The 20,290-nt window shown below is 51.2% G+C and overlaps 2 protein-coding genes across 2 annotated transcripts in view; one reads left to right on the forward strand and one right to left on the reverse strand.

Annotated features, from left to right (window-relative positions):
- Nucleotides 1-70: 70 nt before the first annotated feature.
- LOC144937505 (germ cell nuclear acidic protein-like) lies at nucleotides 71-9,950 on the reverse strand. Its single transcript, XM_078864749.1, has 13 exons — nucleotides 9,895-9,950; nucleotides 9,266-9,349; nucleotides 6,952-7,124; nucleotides 6,487-6,542; nucleotides 6,273-6,385; nucleotides 5,580-5,706; nucleotides 4,990-5,047; nucleotides 3,588-4,033; nucleotides 2,913-3,099; nucleotides 2,209-2,356; nucleotides 1,904-2,042; nucleotides 1,034-1,238; nucleotides 71-314 (listed from the first exon to the last, which is right to left on the reverse strand). Exons 2-13 carry the CDS (start codon nucleotides 9,344-9,346, stop codon nucleotides 71-73), a joined length of 1,977 nt encoding a protein of 658 aa, XP_078720875.1. The 5' UTR covers nucleotides 9,347-9,349; nucleotides 9,895-9,950.
- Nucleotides 9,951-10,567: 617 nt separating this feature from the next.
- The window catches only part of LOC144937570 (amyloid beta precursor protein binding family B member 2-like), a 28,689-nt gene continuing 18,966 nt past the window's right edge, over nucleotides 10,568-20,290 (forward strand). The window contains exons 1-2 of the mRNA XM_078864863.1: nucleotides 10,568-10,671; nucleotides 13,779-14,768. Coding sequence (XP_078720989.1) covers nucleotides 13,805-14,768 — 964 coding nt within the window. The 5' untranslated portion in view covers nucleotides 10,568-10,671; nucleotides 13,779-13,804. The remainder of the gene's footprint in view (nucleotides 10,672-13,778; nucleotides 14,769-20,290) is intronic.

The following is a 20,290-nucleotide window of genomic DNA, read 5'->3' on the forward strand; positions in this document are numbered from 1 at the left end:
GCTCCCTTCAGTTTGCCAAGTCGCTTGTAGCCCCAACCAAGAGTCTCCTATTTGACAATACCCTGACGACTCATTGCAGCTTGCTCTTAGAGAACTGCTCGCCTAAAATGCGCATGATGTCTGCGTGGCTGCTGTCCGGCCGGGCCGAGCGCGTGGTCCCATATTGTTCCTTGACAAAGCGCGTGAACGGAGTGAGGGCCCTGCTGGCGACCGGTGTGCTGCCCCGGCCCTCGGGAGGCAGCAGCACAAAGCGGCCCTGACACAGCGCGCACACGAACCGCTCCGTGTCCAGCGACTTGCTGTGCCGGCCGATGCTGGGAAGGACGAGGAACGACAGTTAAACGGTGCAGCTTGTACAATAAGTGCGCGGGCAGCATCTCCTATTGTTGCGTAATAAAATCCATGATAAAAACCTAAACGTTTCTTCCAAAGTGGATTCTCAACCTCTTTTGTATGGTGCCCCCCTCAGTGAAGAGCACTGATTGCCACCACCACCCAGAGAGATCACATCTCCATGCCTCTCGTCAACACAGCATTAATGAAACACTTGTTTCATGTTGCATATTAGTGTTTCGTTCTTGCAACGTGGCACAAATTCCCCATTCACATTTAAACGTCCGCCTGCACAGTGGCCTACTCGTAGAATTGTGCCATGGGATCTTGAGCATCCACTATGAACCATATAATGGTTGGCAAAACGTCAGTGATGTCCTGCTAAAATGAGCAGTGAGGCACTGCTATTTAAAGTCCTGATCCAGTTGTGGAAATTCCACATTCGTATGGCAGGAGTATATCCATAGGACAACAATGTTGACATCCCAGAAGCTGAGTCAATCCCTCACGAGAACTTGAACTCGCAATCTTCCAATTGCGAGCTGCCCACACTCCTGCCAAACCACCTGTTTAATACACCCGGTATTAACCGAGGCGGCCTGCCAAATTCAAAGCACAAATCTCTACAACAAACTTTGAACACGCTACCATAAAAAACAGTGACATTGTTTAGGAGCCATGTGCAATGATGCAGTGGCACCTGTTCTTGCAGCGCGTGCACTCGTAGCGGTACTTGAAGGTGATGTTGTAGGTGTGGCAGCGCGACACGGTCGGTAGTTCGGGGTGCACCAGCGTGGCGGTGCGCGCGTACAGCTGCCACAGCCGCCCGTGCCCATCGCGTTGCCCGTTGATGAGCCACGTGGCGGCGTGGCACATTTCGTGCACCAGCGTGTCGCGAAGCCGCTCTGTGCCGTGCATCAAACACATCGACGCCATTGTAACAATTCGTTATTTTCTCGTCTTTAGTTTTCAAAGTACAGGCACATCCATATCTGTTGCATGTAGACAATTGGCTTGTGTGCGGATGCCATCGCTGTGAACAAATGAGATGACATATTTTGAAGCCATCTGCTCAGCAATTTGTACCGACCTTTTCACCACATGCACATTTGTGATCGGATCGGTTGTTACCTCGGTGTAGGGTGGAGCTAACCAGACTAGTGGCAGAGCCATGCTGTAAAGAGCATGGCCAGACAATTTAGCAACACCAGACACATCCTTGTTCTGCAACTACAGCTTCAGATGTGGACCAAGCAGTTACAGGAGATTATACCACAAGAGTTCAGGCATGATTTGGTTGCACAACATATAACTCAGGTGTGGACACTGCTTGCCATTTATAAAACACACGTTAATGAACGGGACTTTGATCAATGTGGCGTGTTCTCTCTACAATAAATCACTAATAAACACAAATGTTTTTCTCGCATTAATTTACATTGGATAATTATATTTACGAGAGTTAACGTGACCCTCCGCTACAGACAAAGCGAATGCATTACCGCGTTCAAACCCAGTTGGAATACATTAAGAAACCTTCTGTAGGTCGCATCTCACAAGCTTGCAGTACCGGCATTGTCGCACACTTTGACGGAAAGCTCGATGCGTGCGTAGGGTTGGCAAGCCGGTCCAGGCCCCTTTCCCATCACACAGTAGCCAGCTGTCTTGCGCATCTTGTTGTTCCACAGCAGCTCCATGTTGTTTGGCAGCTGGTATTTTGCACAAACAAGTGACCAGAAGGCATGGATTCAGCATTGATACTGTATACAGGTCTTTTTAACTTAACCGGTCAGTCACTGCCAGTTGTTCATACATTACAGAAAACTGTCATTTCAATTTGAACGTTTTAGTTTCCAACAGCATGGTCCACCAGACCTTATTTTTAAAGACGGTTTCATTGTAGAATTTGTAGAGCGACGCCGTAAGCTGGGCCTTGCATTTCTTGAAGTTGCGAACGTAGTGGCACGAAGGACTCGACAGCTCTGCCAAGAAGCAGCCGGGCACTGCACACTTGGGGGGCAGCCTCACACACGCACAAACACACACACGCAAGCACATTCACGACGGGAGGTTTCTCTGCCATCGCAGTGATCACACCTCCCCTTACCAACATGGCAGGGTGGTGGCGCAGTGGTTCCACTTATTCCTCACATCAAGAACCTTTATTTAGACTGGAGGATTCCAATGAGTTGTGAAGCTTTTTCCCTCCGGTGCCTCTTTTGTGTGGAGGTTGAATGTTCTCCCCCTGTTCTGCAGAGTGTAACTGACTAAATATTAACTCCGCTCTCTGATAGCTCACCACGAAGCTCCAGTCTGCAAGCAGCATGTGCTGTCGGGAGCCAGGGGGGGCCATAAACAAAGTTTATGCAAACTGTCGAAGCTAGAAAAGCTGGTAAAAAAATACAGGACTCAGACCCAAGGTAATTCACGAGTTGGCAGAGTGACATTTAAGCCTTGCGGCAGAGTGCTCCGCCCAGTGGAGGAAATAGAAAGATAGTAGGTTCTGCCAGGCTGAAGCGGACGTCCACCAACTTGCGAAACACACCCAGGGTAATGCACGCATGCGGTTGTGATGATACCTGGTGCTCCAAACGTCATTAGACTGGGAGGGAACGCTGGCGATGGGCTTGCCGAGCTCCAAGTCCGAACCAGACTTGACGCGATTGCTTCGAGGCAATGCTGGAGGCTGCCTTGGGGTAGCTGGAAGTTGCGGAGTGATGATTTGTGCAGGTGGCTCCTGTCCCCACAATGGCACCGAAGGCAGGCCTAGCAACACCACAAACCACTTATTTTACAGACAGCAACACACACGCACCATTATTACCACAACCGCACACAGACAAATACTGCACTATCTGCCCACCCAGCAAGAGTTGCAGTTGTGCTGATTAAATAAAATCATTAAGGTGCTGTGTGTTTCACAGGCACAGTCTGTAGTAGTCCTCAGTGGAACCGATGTTGCTGTGTAATACCAATTTAGTATTTTGCAGGTAAATTTAATAATTTGGCAAATCTGGACAGCACCAGTACACAATGGTCAGCTCTTTTTCGAATGAAATACGGGACCTTAAACGTCCACCGTGGAGCAGACGGCACCTACTATTTCATGGTTAATACCCCGCAACATTGACCAGGGTGGTCACAGCAAGGGGCAAATGCATTGCCGCTGGGCCACGTCACCACCCCACATATGGCGGTCTACATGCATGTAGCCGTTTGTTAAAGGTTCCCACAGGTCGAGGGACAACAGAAACCTTGTTTTGCCATGGAGGGTGTGGTAGGCTTGTTCTTCCTCCCTGGCTTTTTGGAATTGCTCTTGCGGACTTTGTCCATGAGGCTCTCAAACTCATCATCAAATTCGTCGAAGTCGGCCAGGCTCCTTTTGGAGGCTTGGGCAGTGGTGGGCGGTGGTGCAGGGACAGCGGGAAGGGGCTCCGATGCTCTCTGTGGCCGATCGAGCGTCGTGGAGTTGGTGGTGCCGCTCCCCACCGACAGGGAGACGCTACGAGCCCGCAACGGAGGTACACAAGGTTCAGGTTCAGGGTTGGGTTTCTTGTTGGCAACTCTTCTGGAGCCCAGGACCCCCTGGTGCAAGGCCGCCGGCTGCGAATGGGTCCTCCGCTTTGAGAGCACGGGTCTCGCTCGCGCCGACTTGAAATCCTCTTCGTCCAAGTCGCTGCCAGAGCTGATCACAGCAGCTCTGCAAGCACACAAGCACATCTCCACTTATTGCTCTTATATCACGACCATGGTTACTCTTACCATGAACTTCCATCGTGGGTTCCTCCACCCACGTTGAGAACTCGGTCCACGAGATTTTAGTCTCCTCCACACTATGTTCAACCACCACACTTCTTTTCGATGTAAAGCTTTCGTGACTGCAGGGATTCATCTTCTTGGTTCTTTCGGTAAAGTCACGTAGAATGGAAATAATAAAATAATAAAAATAAAACATGTTTTATTTTTATTATTTCCATTCTACGTGGCTTTACCGAAAAAATGTTTTATTTTTATTATTTTATTATTTCCATTCTACGTGGCTTTACCGAAAAAATGTTTTATTTTTATTATTTTATTATTTCCATTCTACGTGGCTTTACCGAAATAATGTTTTATTTTTATTATTTTATTATTTCCATTCTACGTGGCTTTACCGAAATAATGTTTTATTTTTATTATTTTATTATTTCCAGTCTACGTGGCTTTACCGAAATAATGTTAAATTTTTATTATTTTATTATTTCCATTCTACGTGGCTTTACCGAAATAATGTTTTATTTTTATTATTTTATTATTTCCATTCTACGTGGCTTTACCGAAATAATGTTTTATTTTTATTATTTTATTATTTCCATTCTACGTGACTTTACCGAAAGAACCAAGAAGACACCACACTTCTCTTTCTGCTTCTTTCCTTGCCCTGCTACACATTTGCATCATCTTCTATTGTCTTTTCCCAAGCACTCATAACCTTAACACTTTTATCTATGGCAAATGTAATAGTGCTGCTTGTTAAAGGCCACTTGGCTTTTTGGGCCTATGCTCAGAAACTGTTTAGAAACAAATTCAACCGTTTCACTTTTAATCGAGGACTGTGAATAAGATTTTGTATTTAAGAGTGTAAACTAAGGTCTCAATTATAGCATTAACTCTTACCTGGAAACGGACTTCAAATGAGTTCTGCTTTTCAAAGGAGTTTTCATCTTAAGGAGAACTAAAAGATAAAATCACACAATATAGTCAAAACACTCATTGAACATTTGCGCCCAGCATGTTAATGTGAAATTAAATGTTCTTGTCGCCTTAAACATTCGTGATTAACAAGTTTGGGGTGACGTGGCGACATGTTTCCGCTCATCCAGAATTGCAAAGTGTGGCATTCTCTCCAGCCTATGAAGCAAAACGTGACTGGATAATTGACTCCATCTCAGATTGACTAAAAACATGGCAAGTACACTCAAGTTCTGAGGCTCATGGAAATGCATTAAGTGCCTCAACAGCAGGGATTACCATGATACACAGCAGGTAGATAATGCAATGTTACAATGTTGTTGCGCTGCTCGAAATGGATCCCGGTGTTTGTGGATGGCTTGTGCCAATAGCATTAGGCATTTGTTCAGCTCGCCACACTTTTCCAATAGACCGGAACATTTGTTTTTACGTGGCAAACCCATTTTTGTCTTATCTTTCAAAATAGTTCTACACAAAAACGTGACGTGAAGAGTGTTCCACGTAAGTCGACTTACAGGTCTCAAATTCATTATCGTCATCAGAGGAATCAAAGCAGCTTTTGGGCTGTGGAGGTTGGGGCCCGGTGAGGGCTGGCTCCTTCCTCCCCATGGCAGCCGGAGATACCTTGCCATGCCCAGCAGCCTGCAACAACGCGCTACATTAGTAACGCTCCCATGGCGTAACAAACGTCTCAAACTACAGGAACACAGGAGGAAAATGGGAGTGACCGAGTAAGGGAGAGAAAATAACCAATTGAAATGAGCATTGACGTGGTGCTCAGCTCTCTTTTATAGTTTGCTTGAGCCGGTGGTGGAAATTCCTCATTCCAGTGGCGGGGAAAAGTCTATCCCATAGGAAAACCACCGTTGACTTCCCCACGAAATACTATTTTATTGACCCTGGAGGTATGGATGGGTTGAGTCAAGGGTCCAACCATGATTTTAACTTGGAACTTTGCGATTGCGGGCAGTTCGCTGTACAGCCGAGCCACCTGTATTGTCTTGCCGTGGTCTTGGATTGTTGCTTTGCTACCTTGCCCAACTTGCTTAACTTTTCTCTATCTTACTCTTGTATCCTTGTATTTTTCTGTTGATGTAAATTGCTGACCCACCACTACTTGGACATCTGTTAAAAAGAGCTTCATAGCTCATCAGATTCCTCCAGTATGAAGATTCTGATTCTCATTGCTGTAATGTTGGCATCCTGACCTCTTTGGCTGCGATTCCTGCTCCTTGCACAGCTTTATCTGTACTGCTGCTCTCGATGTGACCTCTCCACAACTGCGCTCCCTGGCTCAGGCCCCCACAGCCCTGCATGCAGACTGACGAAGTAGCACACACCCCCGCACAAAGTGAAGCCATCGCACCGTGCAGCGACTAATACTCATGGCGCCTCATGGGCAGCAGCATCACAGTTACTCACATGAAGGCAGCTCATCTTCACTCGAGTCATCAGACGAAATGGACCGTCCTTGCGCTCTGTGGATTAGAACGTGTACCGATGAGTTAAGAGGTGTAAAGTTAAATGCTTTGTCAAGATAAGGGTGACCGCTCACAACTGACAATATAATAATTAAGATAAAAGAGGAATCCGATGAAGCTATGAAGCTCTTTTTCACCGGCGCAGATAAGCGAGTTACATCGACAAACAAAAAACGATAAAAAAAATAAACCACAAAAAATATAAACACATAAAACGTATAAAAGTACAAATTACACAAGTACATATATTCCTGCTGATCTGTCAACACCAAACGCAAGCTTGGGCAAGGCAGCAAAACAACTATCCAAGACCACACCAAGACAATACAGCCCCTCAATTACATTGCTACATAGGTAAGGTTCATAGATACAAGTCACATTTGCAAACGTTGGTGCTGCATTCTACCTGCCGGGCTGTGGGCTCCACCCATTCTCCTTCCCCTCCTTGCGACCCCCATCCACTGGACCCATGCCCTTGGTGCCACCTCCCGATGGGCCCTGCAGCCGCCGATTCCTCCGGTCGCTCAGGGAGAGCGCCGGCCTCGGCGAAGGGAGACATGGGGTCCCTGTGCCTCCATCCTGTAGTACAGCATGAAGCGAATTGGATTCATTTTAAGAGTTATTCCAAATGTTATGTCGATATGTGTATGGAATAAGGGAATGGGTTAACCCATGAAACGCTTCTCATAAAGGACACGGAAATGATACGGCCCATGTTAGTGGTCACTGGGAGAGCAAAATTCGAGGAAACTAGAGCAGCCACGTTGAGATGAGACGCGAGATCTTTTGTCAAGGATGATTTCTCTCGATATTTAGGCAGACCAGCACTGTGTGGAGCAAAGCCCAATGAGAGGCTTAAGAGGTGGATAAGGTGGGGTCATCAGGGGCTGTGAGGCCGCGCTAGAATTTAAGAGGGCTTGCTTGTCTTCTGGACGCCCAAAGACTCATTCCAATCCTGCTAGAAAGGGCTGCCACAGGAGCCAAGTCCTCGTTACGGAGACAGTGCCCCAAGAATTCAAGCTTTCAAGGAAGTTGTCACTGCCCTTCTGCGTGGACTCGCAGCAGAGCAGTGGAGATTGCAAAACATGAGTGTCGATTTGTTGTCCTGCATAGATATGCATTTTATTAAACGGTTTTATTATCGTGTTGATTCCAGTTGTTCAAGGTTTTTGTTTTAATACGTGAGATAAACGGCTATTGTGGCCTTGTGTACATCCTCCTCGTCCATCAGACCCTCACCCACCCTGTGCTGCAAATGAATCCACTCAGTGAGAAAGCACGATCAGAGAAACAGCTCTCCGCTACACATGTGGGACGGAGTACAGATTTGGACAATTCCTGAGCTGCTTCAGTGGCCAAATGCTGCCCTATACCCTTATCGCAGTGCTGTCCTACCCCACCCCCTCCACCACTGCTGCCCCCGTAACCTTCTATCCAGTTAAACACGTAGGCTTTCATGACTACGTGTGCTTTTTTTGGGTTAGATCGTGAAAATTTTAATGTGTCGTTAAACCCACCACCACTCGACACAGCCAATTAGTAACGTTTGGTCACGTAAACTTAACATGCCAATTCGTTACTCGTTCAGCACTACCAGTGTGTTGGAGAATGAACCCACAACATTTACAATTCGCGTACCGTGGCGTTTCGCCGGTAATTACAACCAGCCTCATCAGGCGACAGCCAGAGATGAATGTCTATTATTGGTTGCGTTATTCACAGTTAATCTACAAACAGGTCTATGAAATGGGACCTTTTTGGCAGCATCAAAGTATGAAAAAATAATAGGTTTTACACTGACAATAAAACAGGTGTTAAGAAGTCCCATTTTGTAGCTGCTCACCCGTAGCTATAAATGCTCTGATAGTGCATTTGCTTCAATCAGTTTCAAAGACAATGCATACACTATCAGAGCATGTTTGTTTGCATGCTCACCACAGGCAGTGCGTGTGGTTAATGCAGTACTTGATTCCTTGCAAATGGTTTCGATTTGGTGTTTGAATATCTTAACACCTTCAGTTTTATTGCCAGAAAGGTTAAGACCTATTCTTGTTTTTTCATACTTTGATACTGGAAAAAGGTCCCATTTCGTAGCTGCTCACACGGAGCTATAAACACTTTAATAGTGCGTTGTCTTTGTGCTGTTTCGCCTTTAGGTGTTCTCTGTTCTGACACTGGCGAGACTGGCCCCTAATAAAGGCTGTCTCTGGTGTAGACCAATCAGTTTCAAATACAATGCTAACATAATTATCGGAGCATGTTTGTTAACATGTTCACCACAAGCAGTGTGCGTGGTTAATTTCTTGCAAATTGTTTCTATTTGGTGTTTAAAACATCTTAAACACCTCCCGTATTATTGCCACAAAGAGCCTATCCTTATACCATTGGAACCTCGTTTGCTAGTAGAAAAATATGATAATTGTTTTTTTACCCTTTTATCTGGCAACAAAACTGACACCTTTTTTTACAACGAGTCATGTTTGCATTGACGACAATACCTGCGGTCGGAATGCAAACAAAAAAAACACAACTCTGATAATGTATGTGCACTATCCTTGAAATTGATTGGTCCACACCCGAGACAGCTTTCCTTAGAGCCTAGTCTCACATGGTGTTGGACCAGATGACGCCAAAAGGCGCATTATTTTTTTTTATACATTTCCATCCCTGCCCATTCACGAACCCCACACCAACCCCCCTATCCCCCACGTTGTCCTCACCGAGTTGGGGCTCAGGCTCGCGAGTTCCAGGCGTCTCTGAACCCGCGCGAGCAGCGACTCCGGATCCAGCAGCCCTGCCATGGCCTGTGGCACAGCAGAGAGGCGTGCAAGCGTCCTCGGTCATCTCGGGGGGGGTCACGATCGCTCCACTGCTGGACGGAGCCAAGCCCGGCCCCCCCCCCACCGCAATCATTCAACGCCGCCTCGGTGCAAAACATTGACACCGGCCCACGTTGACGCAGCATTCGTTTCGTATGTTTTGCGACGAGCACCTGTTTGTTGTTTGAAAATAACGAGCGTGTGGAATATAGTAATAGGTTTTTTACCCTTTCATCTGGTACAAGAACTGACACCTTTATCCAAGGGATCATGTTTGCAATGACCACAACACAAGCAGTCAAAATGCAAACAGAGCGTGTGAAATTTTACGTAACACATTCAACGAGCAAACACACGAAAGAAACGAGTGTATTACAAACAAAAATGCGACGTTACTTGGAATTCGACGCGTCTCGACAGTTAGCATTTAGTAATCAATCTTTAACACGAGGGCACCATTTTTAAATGCACCAATTCTCATCGCGCGCCAGCCGCGGGGTGTAAAAACGAGTGCAACAGTTGCCCCCAACTTGTATTCTCCTCTGCACGACTTTGTCTCCCCCACCACCACCACCCACGCCGCCCACGCCGCCCACGCCGCCACCGCCGCCGCCGCCGCTGCTGCTGCTTTAAAGGCCCCGCGCCACTTTAATTTGATTCGCGGCAGCGCGGCTCCTATTGGCTCCCGCGGAGCCACCGTGACCCCCCCCGCCCCCGACAATGCGCTGCCGTTGGGTTCGCGCAACCGCCGCGCTGATTGGCTGCCGGGTTGTTGAAGCCCCGCCTCAACCTCATCCTTCTCACTGTGCGACGAAGCCCCGCCCCATGGGGGGAGGAGCCTCGCCCAATGGTAAGCGGCCCGCCCAATGGTAAAGGCGCCCCCAACCAATGGGAGGCGCCCTCCCCCCCCGCTGTTCCGGCAGAGACCCCGCCTCTTCCGGTGGAGACCCATTCCACTTCGCCGTTTCCGGTGTAAGCTCCGCCTTTTCCGCCAGAAACGTCGCGAGCCCCCCCCCCTTCATTTAATAATAGCGGCTCCACTCCCCTCTCGAGTCGAGGTGCTTCCGGGCAGAGGCCCCGCCTCTTCCGGTACAGAGGCCCCGTCTCTTCCGGTAGAGAGGCCCCGTCTTTTTCGGTACAGAGGCCCCGCCTCTTCCGGTACAGAGGCCCCGCCTCTTCCGGTAGAGAGGCCCCGCCCTCCCCCTCGAGCCCCCGCCCACGTCTTTGCTCGTGCGGCTCCGCCCGTTGCTGCTGCTCGGAGCCGCGCGCCTCGGTTCCCATGGCGCTCGCGGACAGAGGTCCCTGAGGTGTGTGTGTGAGTGTGTGTCACACGTGTACTGTGTGTGTGTGTGTGTCACACGTGTACTGTGTGTGTACTGTGTGTGTGTGTCACACGTGTACTGTGTGTGTGTGTGTCACACGTGTACTGTGTGTGTGTGTCACACGTGTACTGTGTGTGTGTGTCACACGTGTACTGTGTGTGAACTGTGTGTGTGTCACACGTGTACTGTGTGTGTGTCACACGTGTACTGTGTGTGTGTCACACGTGTACTGTGTTTGTGTGTGTGTCACGTGTACTGTGTGTGTGTGTCACGTGTACTGTGTGTGTACTGTGTGTGTGTCACACGTGTACTGCGTGTGTGTGTCACACGTGTACTGTGTGTCACACGTGTACTGTGTGTGTACTGTGTGTGTGTCACACGTGTACTGTGTGTGTGTCACACGTGTACTGTGTGTGTACTGTGTGAGTGTCACACGTGTACTGTGTGTGTGTCACACGTGTACTGTGTGTGTACTGTGTGAGTGTCACACGTGTACTGTGTGTGTGTGTCACATGTGTACTGTGTGTGTGTCACACGTGTACTGTGTGAGCAGTGTGTCACACGTGTACTGTGTGTGTGTCAGACGTGTACTGTGTGTGTGTCACGTGTACTGTGTGTGTGTCACATGTGCACTGTGTGGATAGTGTGTGTGTCACACGTGTACTGTGTTATACGTGTACTGTGTGTGTGTCACACGTGTACTGTGTGTGTGTCACACGTGTACTGTGTGTTACACGTGTACTGTGTGGGCAGTGTGTCAAACGTGTACTGTGTGTTACACGTGTACTGTGTGTATGTCACACGTGTACTGTGTGTGTCACACGTGTACTGTGTGTGTACTGTGTGAGTGTCACACGTGTATTCTGTGTGTACTATGTGTGTCACACGTGTACTGTGTGTGTCACAAGTGTACTGTGTGTGTGTCACGTGTACTGTGTGTGTGTCACGTGTACTGTGTGGGCAGTGTGTGTGTCACACGTGTACTGTGTGTGTGTCACGTGTACTGTGTGTTACACGTGTACTGTGTGTGTCACGTGTACTGTGCACTCTGAACTACGTGTACTCGTGCAGGCCACTTGTTCTGCGTGCACGTACGTTGCTGAGGTGCAATGTGCAAGCCTCGTGTACTGCATGTGCAGTACACACGCAGCACGCGTACTGCACGCGTGCAGATCGCGTTTATCGCGCGTGTGCAGTGTACTGTGTGCAAGATGAGTGTACTGTGTGTGCATCTCATATGCACTGTGTTTCTAATACAAGTCTACTCCGCGTAGTGTCCAGTGCAAGTGCACTGCGTGTACTCTGCATGCAGGACGGGTAGACTGATCGTGTGTCGTGTGTGTGTGTGCTGGGTGTGTGCTGGGTGCGTGCGAGACGTTTACTGCGTGCAAGACGTCGTGTACTGCACTGCCGCCTGTGTGTTGAGCAAAGTGTGCACGGTGGTGTCCGAGGCGAGAAACACGCCGCGCGTGATGCCGGGACAGGCATTACGCAGTGCACGCACGCGCCCCGTGTGGGTGCGGGGTTGTCCGTGCGTGGCTGCTCGTGTTGGGAGCCGTGACCTCCTCCCTCCACTGCTCGGCGGTGACCTCAATCGCTCCTCCTGCCGCTGCCGCTGCTGATGCTGCTGCTGCTGTTGTTGTTGTAGCCGCTGCTGTTGCTGCTGTTGTTGTTGTGGCCGCTGCTGCTGCTGTACCGGCGGAGCGAGGAGGCAGCGAGTGGAGCCCGGCGCCGGCTTCGTCAGCCCCGGCTTCGTCAGCCCCGGCAGCTCTGGCAGCTCTGGCACGCTGGGAGCGGAGCTGCAAATCACTGACTCCTTGGCTGACTGACTCTATCCCTGAATATGACTCTATCCCTGAATATGACTCTATCCCTCACTGACTCTATGCCTCACTGAGTGACGATGCCAGATTGAGGGACTCCTTGACTGACTATGACTGACTGACTGACTCTCTGCATGCCTTACTGACTCCATACCTGGTTCACCCCATACATAACTGACCCCATATCAAACGATCGACCCTATAATCTAGATTTCAAGTTTGATCTAGATTTGTGATAAATTTATTTTATACCTGCGTGACTTTACCTAAAGAACCAAAGAGTATCATTGATCCTATACCTGGCTGTCCCATACCTCACTGATCCCATTTTGGACTGATCCCATATATGACTGACCACATACCTGGCTGTCCAATATATCACTGATCCCATTTTGGACTGATCCCATACCTGAATGACCACACACCTGACTGCCTGTCTGCCCATCGCCCATGGGATTGAGCGGGAGCTGTGGGCTCGGTTCAGGGCTCCCGCCCTCGGTGTCACATCGCTTGTGGTGGAGCACACTCATACGTGCGGCCAGTTGTACTTCTTCAGCAGCAGTGTCTCTGTCTGTGTCCGTACCCCGGCCTGCACAGCCCCCTGAAGCCAGTTTCCCGCTTGTTGGAGAGGTTTGCGGTTCGAACCCAGCGGGCCGACCTGGTTAATGCTGATGGTGTATTATTATTAAATACTACGCACCATCGGTGTCATTTGAAAAAGAGCAGGCCAATGTTTACTGGCATCACGATCCAAATTGGCAAAAAAATACTCGCATATTACTCACTTGGGAAACGCACAGCAATCGTCACGATCGACCACAAAGCAGGACCTTCCTGAAAAACATTCTTGGGACTCCATGAGGCCTTCCCGGATCAACAAGCGTAACAACAATAATAATAAATGGCTGCAGAGGTCACTTGAAGCAGACAGAATATATTTTTTTATTGAAATAAATAATTTCATGCGTACATTGTTGCTTGTGTGTCATGATTCTCATCCACGCTACAAAGCCAGCGCCCGAGTGAGCTGCGCTCACGTTGGCTGTGTAGAAGCTGCTGCTGCTGCCGTGGCTGTCGCCTGCGCGCCCTGTGCAAGGCATTGTGGCCGCCACCGTTGCGTCATGATTTTGTGAGGTTTTCACCAAAAATTGAGGCCAGCAGCACAGGCGCCGTGAAACTGAGTTTTAAACACGTGCCACTTGCATCTGCGATCGTCCGCGAATGATGTCTGTGCGTGTGCTTTACGTGTGCGTGTGTTTTTGTTGCCAGGCGTGGGGCGGCCCCCGACGTGAAACATGACGGCCCACTCGCCCCTGCAGGCCGTCCCGCAGGACACGGTGAACCGCAATGCGCCGGCCCTGCCGCCGACGTTCCTCAACCTGCGCGTCTCGCACAACGAGTTGCTCACCGCCGAGCTCCTGCGAAAGCAGGGGCCTGCCGCAGACCTCGCCCCCCGCAGTCCAGCGGCCTCCTCTAGGGCTCCGCTCAACGGCCATCAGCCCTTGATGACGGCCGTGAGGCCTCACGAAAGCACAGGGTACTCGGAGCTGAGGCAGAGTGGAGTGCCGGACGGTTGCGGTGGCGGCGGAGACGGAGACCGGGACCGGCACGAGGGATGTGACGGAGAGGAGAGCCGAGAGGGCGGAGACGGAGACGACCCCAACCACAACCCCGGGACCGCGCGGCCCCGCATTCGGCACCGCCGCGGCAACGGCAAAACCCGTGCCGAGCCAGCCGAGAGTGCCGGCAACAAGTGCCCCTGCGCCGGTGCCGACGTGCAGATCCGTGGCCCCGCCGGGGCCTTGGAGAGAAAATCTGAGGTGCTCGGTGATGGAACCGGTGACGCCCACCGCCGAAACGTGAGCGATGGTGCCAGGGTGGAGAGCGAGACCAAGGTTGACATAGAAGCCGAGGTGATGATGGATGCCGGCAGGGAGAGCGGGGAGGATGTGAGCGAGGAGGCGAATCATCCTCAGGTGGGGAGCGACGGTGCGGGGCCCGATGAGGACGTGGGAGCATGTCGCGATGGCGGGAGTCCGGAGAGAGTGGTGGATCAGGGCAAGGGCAGCGCAGGCGGTCAGGAGGAGGAGGAGGAGGTGAACGGCCGTGGAGACGCGGAAGACGCTGACGCACTGCAAGACGGGGCGCAGGGCCTGCGCAGCTTCTACGGGATGCGCAACACGGGCGGCAGCGACGAGGACTCGAGCTGGACAACGCTGTCCCAGGGCAGCGCCGTGTGGAGCTCCCCCGATGACGCCGGTAAAAACAACCCCCCAGTGCTCGTTACCTCCATCTGTCATTCGTTCTTTGCTTCATAGATTCATTGCACAGAACGTGCATGTGACCAATTCACCTGGAATGCACCCAATACTCCTTGGTTTTTTTCGGTAAAGTCACGTAGGTAAAAAATTAAATACATTTTAAAATTAAAACTAAATTAAATCACGACGTTTCTGAAGCAACACAAGCATCCGTCATCAGGTGTGACCGCTCCAGCAAAAATATGACGGATGCTTGTGTTGCTTCTGGAACGTCGTGATTTCATTTAGTTTTAATTTTAAAATGTATTTAATTTTTTACCTACGTGACTTTACAATTGACTTTATAATTGGGTAAAAGTTAAAGAGCAAATGGAGAAAATGTTAGAACACAGTGTATTCTTTGGGTCTTTCGGTAAAGCCACGTAGATGGAACAAATAATAAAAATAACAATATCACGACGTTTCGGTCGCAACACAATCAATCGTCGTCAGGTGAAAAATATAGCGGTAGAGCTTGTGTTGCGGTCGAAACGTCGTGATATTATTTTATTTTTTTATTATTTGTTCTATCTACGTGGCTTTACCGAAAAAACCAAGGAGTATGGATCCCTGCAGTCACGAAAACTTCGAGTCTAGAATGCACCCAATCTTGTCAGATTTCCGAATCTAAGCAGGCTTGAGCCTGGACAGTGCTCAAAGCAGGTTCCGTAGGCAGCTACGGGGCTACGCTGAGGGTAACATCCATTGTTGTACTGTTCCGTCCTCCAATGCCTATGCAACCTGCACGACCTACGTGGCTTGCGGAGGCCCTCATCCAGCAGGAGACTGACAGAAGGGGATTGTGCTTGTAAACCCCCGAAATGGGAGGTGGTTCAGGGCAGGTGTAAAAACTCAGGTTCGAGACGAGGCTCATTTGTGACCTTGGTCGTCAAAGTTACAACTTGTAACTCCAGGTCTTCTCGGCCACAGTGATGCACTCTCTTGTGTGTGCTTGCAAAAGTTGTATGTATGTTGAACTTATTTTGCACAGTACGTAGCCAACCGTGCTAATCGGAGGTGCGGACCTCTCTTAACGAACATCTGCACTGGTTTGATACATTTAGGCTGGCCTGCCTATGATCTATTCCGTGCTTAACTAGGCTGGATTGTGTGAGGAGCGCACGGATCCTGTCTCATCAATGAGTTCTTACTGCAGGTGAAGCTGCATTGGTTGAGTCTTGTAGCCCACATGCCCAGCCACCATATGCCCAAGCAGCTTCTGTTGACCTGATAGAGGGGGATAAACATGCACGGCACGGGCAAGAGAAGAGATGGGCTGATGTGGCACAGGAGGATGTGGAGCTGAGTGGACTTGCCAATGACTGGTACCAGCGGTGTCAAGATCGGTCTCGATGGAGGAGACATTCTGCCTGCAGCAACAACAGAGCGGAGCACTGGGCGGTAAAAATGCCACAAATTAGCAGAGTAGGGAGCACAGTTGGTGCCTGTACCAGTCATCTCAATCAGTCAACCCATGGCACCTGGGTCTCTCCTGTGACCCGTCAACAGGCCTTTGACACTTCACATGGCCTGTGCCAGGCGAGGTGCACTGCCGCTTCGTGGTGAATGGCGGCTTTTGTCGTATTTGTGTGTGTTCATGACCGATAGCAGTGGCGATATTTGAACTCGTCATATGTTGCCTTAGATGAGTACTTGGCATGGTGTGTAAACGTCAGCACTGGGGAGACAAAGGCGGTCGGACGTGGTGCTGGCCACCCACCCCCTTATGTGCTTTGCCAGCCTTCATAGGCGCTCACTAAAAGCACCAACAGCCTGTTAATGGCTTTGCAGGGAATGTTTGTCTTTGTGCGTGATGACGTGAGTGTAAATGTGCGCGTGTGTGCACCCGGGTTCGATTCCCACTCACGGCCAACACCAGTGACGATTATCTAAACCGGTCCTGGGCTTCCCCTAGGTTGACTCAGCCCCAAGTAGAGTACGTGGTTGCGGCGTGTAAACATCGCCACTGGGGAGACAAAGGCGGTCGGGCGTGGTGCTGGCCACCCACCCCCATCGTGCGCCGTGGCCGTCATTCATAGGGTGCTCGCGAACAGCACTTGCCCCAACAGTCTGCTGAGGCTACGGAGGGGTGGGGGATCTTTTGTCTTTGTGCGCGCGCGCGCCTGCGTGCCGCCGTGATCTGGTACCCCCCCCCCCCCGGTGCCCTTGACGACGCTGTTGCTAGGGGGGGGGGAGAGCGCGATCACGTCAGAGCGGCGCGTGCCGTGCCACGGTCGGCGCAGATCGCTGGCCTCCCGACCCGTGGCGGCAGGGGAAGGGGCTCCCGCTCCCTCCCACCCACCCACCACCACCCACCCAACAGCCACCCACCAACCACCCACCAGCCACCCACTACGCATCCACCCACCACGCACCCACCGCCCACGCACCCACCGCCCACGCACCCACCCACCAGCCACCACCCACCCACCACTCACTACCCACCCACGCACCCACCAACCATCCACCAACCAACCAGCCACCCACCCACGCACCCACCCACCACGCACCCACCCACCACGCACCCACCCACCAGCCACCACCCACCCACCCACCACTCACCACCCACCACTCACTACCCACCCACGCACCCACCAACCACCCACCAACCACCCACCAACCAGCCACCCACCCACCACCCACTCACCACCCACGCGCCCACGCATCCACGCACACATCCACGCATCAACCCACCCACCCAACACCCACCCACCCAACACACCCACCCACCACCCACCCAACACCCACCCACCCAACACCCACCCAACGCACCCACCCACCACCACGCATCCACCACCCACGCACCCACCCACGTACCCTCCAGCCACCACCCAACGCACCCACCACCCACCCACCCACCCACCACACACCCACCCACCCACCACACACCCACCCACCCAACACACACCCACCCACCCACCCAACACACACCCACCCACCCACCCAACACACACCCACCCACCCACCCAACACACACCCACCCACCCAAGACCCACCCAACACACACCCACCCACCCAAGACCCACCCCACACCCACCCACCCAAGACCCACCCAACATCCACCTACCCACCACCACGCATCCCCGGGAGCCGCGTGGCTCCACCTGCCGGAACCCTTCGGCCGATCCTTCCCGGAGCAGGGAACGGGGTCGCCTCCTGTGCTGTGCGGCACGGCACGTGCAGGCAGCGGTGGTGGGGGGGGGGTTGTGTCTTGACCGTCGCCTGGTGTCCAGAGCCCCCCCACAGTCTGCGGAGGCAGCGGTGGCCCTGGGGGTTCGTCTGTTAGTCCGCGTGTGCGTCTGTGCCTTGGTAAATAAATAACCTCGTGGGGAGGGCGGTGACCGCGCCCCTCGTGTGCCTGGGCGTGCGTCATGCTGAGCAAGGACTACACGCTGGCCATCGTGCTCGTCAACTATGGAGGTAGGCGGCCCCCGCTTGGATGTGTGGAGACGTGCGTGCGTTGAACTTCTTTCGCACCGTACCGTAGCCAACAACCGTGCGAATCGGTGGTGGTGGTGCTGTTGGGGGGGCGATGTAGCGATCCACTATCGTGCTTATTCACGCGCACGCTCATGCACCCAGTCTAGCTGTGAGTGAGTCAGTCTAGCTGTGTGTGAGTCAGTCTAGCTGTGTGTGAGTCAGTCTAGCTGTGTGTGAGTCAGTCTAGCTGTGAGTCAGTCTAGTTGTGTGTGAGTCAGTCTAGCTGTGAGTGAGTCAGTCTAGCTGTGTGTGAGTCAGTCTAGTTGTGAGTCAGTCTAGCTGTGAGTCAGTCTAGCTGTGAGTCAGTCTAGTTGTGTGTGAGTCAGTCTAGCTGTGTGTGAGTCAGTCTAGCTGTGTGTGAGTCAGTCTAGTTGTGAGTCAGTCTAGCTGTGAGTCAGTCTAGCTGTGAGTCAGTCTAGTTGTGTGTGAGTCAGTCTAGCTGTGAGTGAGTCAGTCTAGCTGTGTGTGAGTCAGTCTAGCTGTGTGTGAGTCAGTCTAGCTGTGAGTCAGTCTAGCTGTGAGTCAGTCTAGTTGTGTGTGAGTCAGTCTAGCTGTGAGTGAGTCAGTCTAGCTGTGTGTGAGTCAGTCTAGCTGTGAGTGAGTCAGTCTAGCTGTGAGTCAGTCTAGCTGTGAGTCAGTCTAGTTGTGTGTGAGTCAGTCTAGCTGTGAGTGAGTCAGTCTAGCTGTGTGTGAGTCTAGCTGTGAGTGAGTCAGTCTAGCTGTGTGTGAGTCTAGCTGTGAGTGAGTCAGTCTAGCTGTGTGTGAGTCAGTCTAGCTGTGTGTGAGTCAGTCTAGCTGTGAGTGAGTCAGTCTAGCTGTGTGTGAGTCTAGCTGTGAGTGAGTCAGTCTAGCTGTGAGTGAGTCATTCTAGCTGTGTGTGACTCAGTCTAGCTGTGTGTGAGTCAGTCTAGCTGTGAGTGAGTCATTCTAGCTGTGTGTGACTCAGTCTAGCTGTGAGTGAGTCAGTCTAGCTGTGTGTGAGTCAGTCTAGTTGTGAGTCAGTCTAGCTGTGTGTGAGTCAGTCTAGCTGTGAGTGAGTCAGTCTAGCTGTGTGTGAGTCAGTCTAGCTGTGAGTGAGTCAGTCTAGCTGTGAGTCAGTCTAGTTGTGTGTGAGTCAGTCTAGCTGTGAGTGAGTCAGTCTAGCTGTGTGTGAGTCTAGCTGTGAGTGAGTCAGTCTAGCTGTGTGTGAGTCAGTCTAGCTGTGTGTGAGTCAGTCTAGCTGTGTGTGAGTCAGACTAGCTGTGAGTGAGTCAGTCTAGCTGTGTGTGAGTCAGTCTAGCTGTGTGTGAGTCAGTCTAGTTGTGAGTCAGTCTAGCTGTGAGTGAGTCAGTCTAGCTGTGTGTGAGTCTAGCTGTGAGTGAGTCAGTCTAGCTGTGTGTGAGTCAGTCTAGCTGTGTGTGAGTCAGTCTAGCTGTGTGTGAGTCAGACTAGCTGTGAGTGAGTCAGTCTAGCTGTGTGTGAGTCAGTCTAGCTGTGAGTGAGTCAGTCTAGCTGTGTGTGAGTCAGTCTAGTTGTGTGTGAGTCAGTCTAGCTGTGAGTGAGTCAGTCTAGCTGTGTGTGAGTCAGTCTAGTTGTGAGTCAGTCTAGCTGTGTGTGAGTCATTCTAGCTGTGTGTGACTCAGTCTAGCTGTGAGTGAGTCAGTCTAGCTGTGAGTGAGTCAGTCTAGCTGTGAGTGAGTCATTCTAGCTGTGTGTGACTCAGTCTAGCTGTGTGTGAGTCAGTCTAGCTGTGAGTGAGTCAGTCTAGCTGTGCGTGAGTCAGTCTAGCTGTGAGTCAGTCTAGCTGTGAGTGAGTCAGTCTAGCTGTGCGTGAGTCAGTCTAGCTGTGAGTCAGTCTAGCTGTGAGTGAGTCATTCTAGCTGTGTGTGACTCAGTCTAGCTGTGTGTGAGTCAGTCTAGCTGTGAGTGAGTCAGTCTAGCTGTGTGTGAGTCAGTCTAGTTGTGAGTCAGTCTAGCTGTGTGTGAGTCAGTCTAGCTGTGTGTGAGTCAGTCTAGTTGTGA

This window comes from Lampetra fluviatilis, chromosome 19 (genome assembly GCF_964198595.1).
Source record: "Lampetra fluviatilis chromosome 19, kcLamFluv1.1, whole genome shotgun sequence".
NCBI classification, from domain to species: Eukaryota; Metazoa; Chordata; class Hyperoartia; order Petromyzontiformes; family Petromyzontidae; genus Lampetra; species Lampetra fluviatilis.

Bases quoted from the DNA above. Each gene is read 5' to 3' on its own strand.
- LOC144937505 (XM_078864749.1), bottom strand. From the start codon at position 9,346: ATGGCAGGGCTGCTGGATCCGGAGTCGCTGCTCGCGCGGGTTCAGAGA. The intron at 6,386-6,486 runs GTGAGTAACTGT...CTACTTCGTCAG, and splicing joins TGAAGATGAGCTGCCTTCAT to TCTGCATGCAGGGCTGTGGG. The intron at 5,707-6,272 runs GTCAGGATGCCA...GCGTTGTTGCAG, and splicing joins CAGGAATCGCAGCCAAAGAG to GCTGCTGGGCATGGCAAGGT.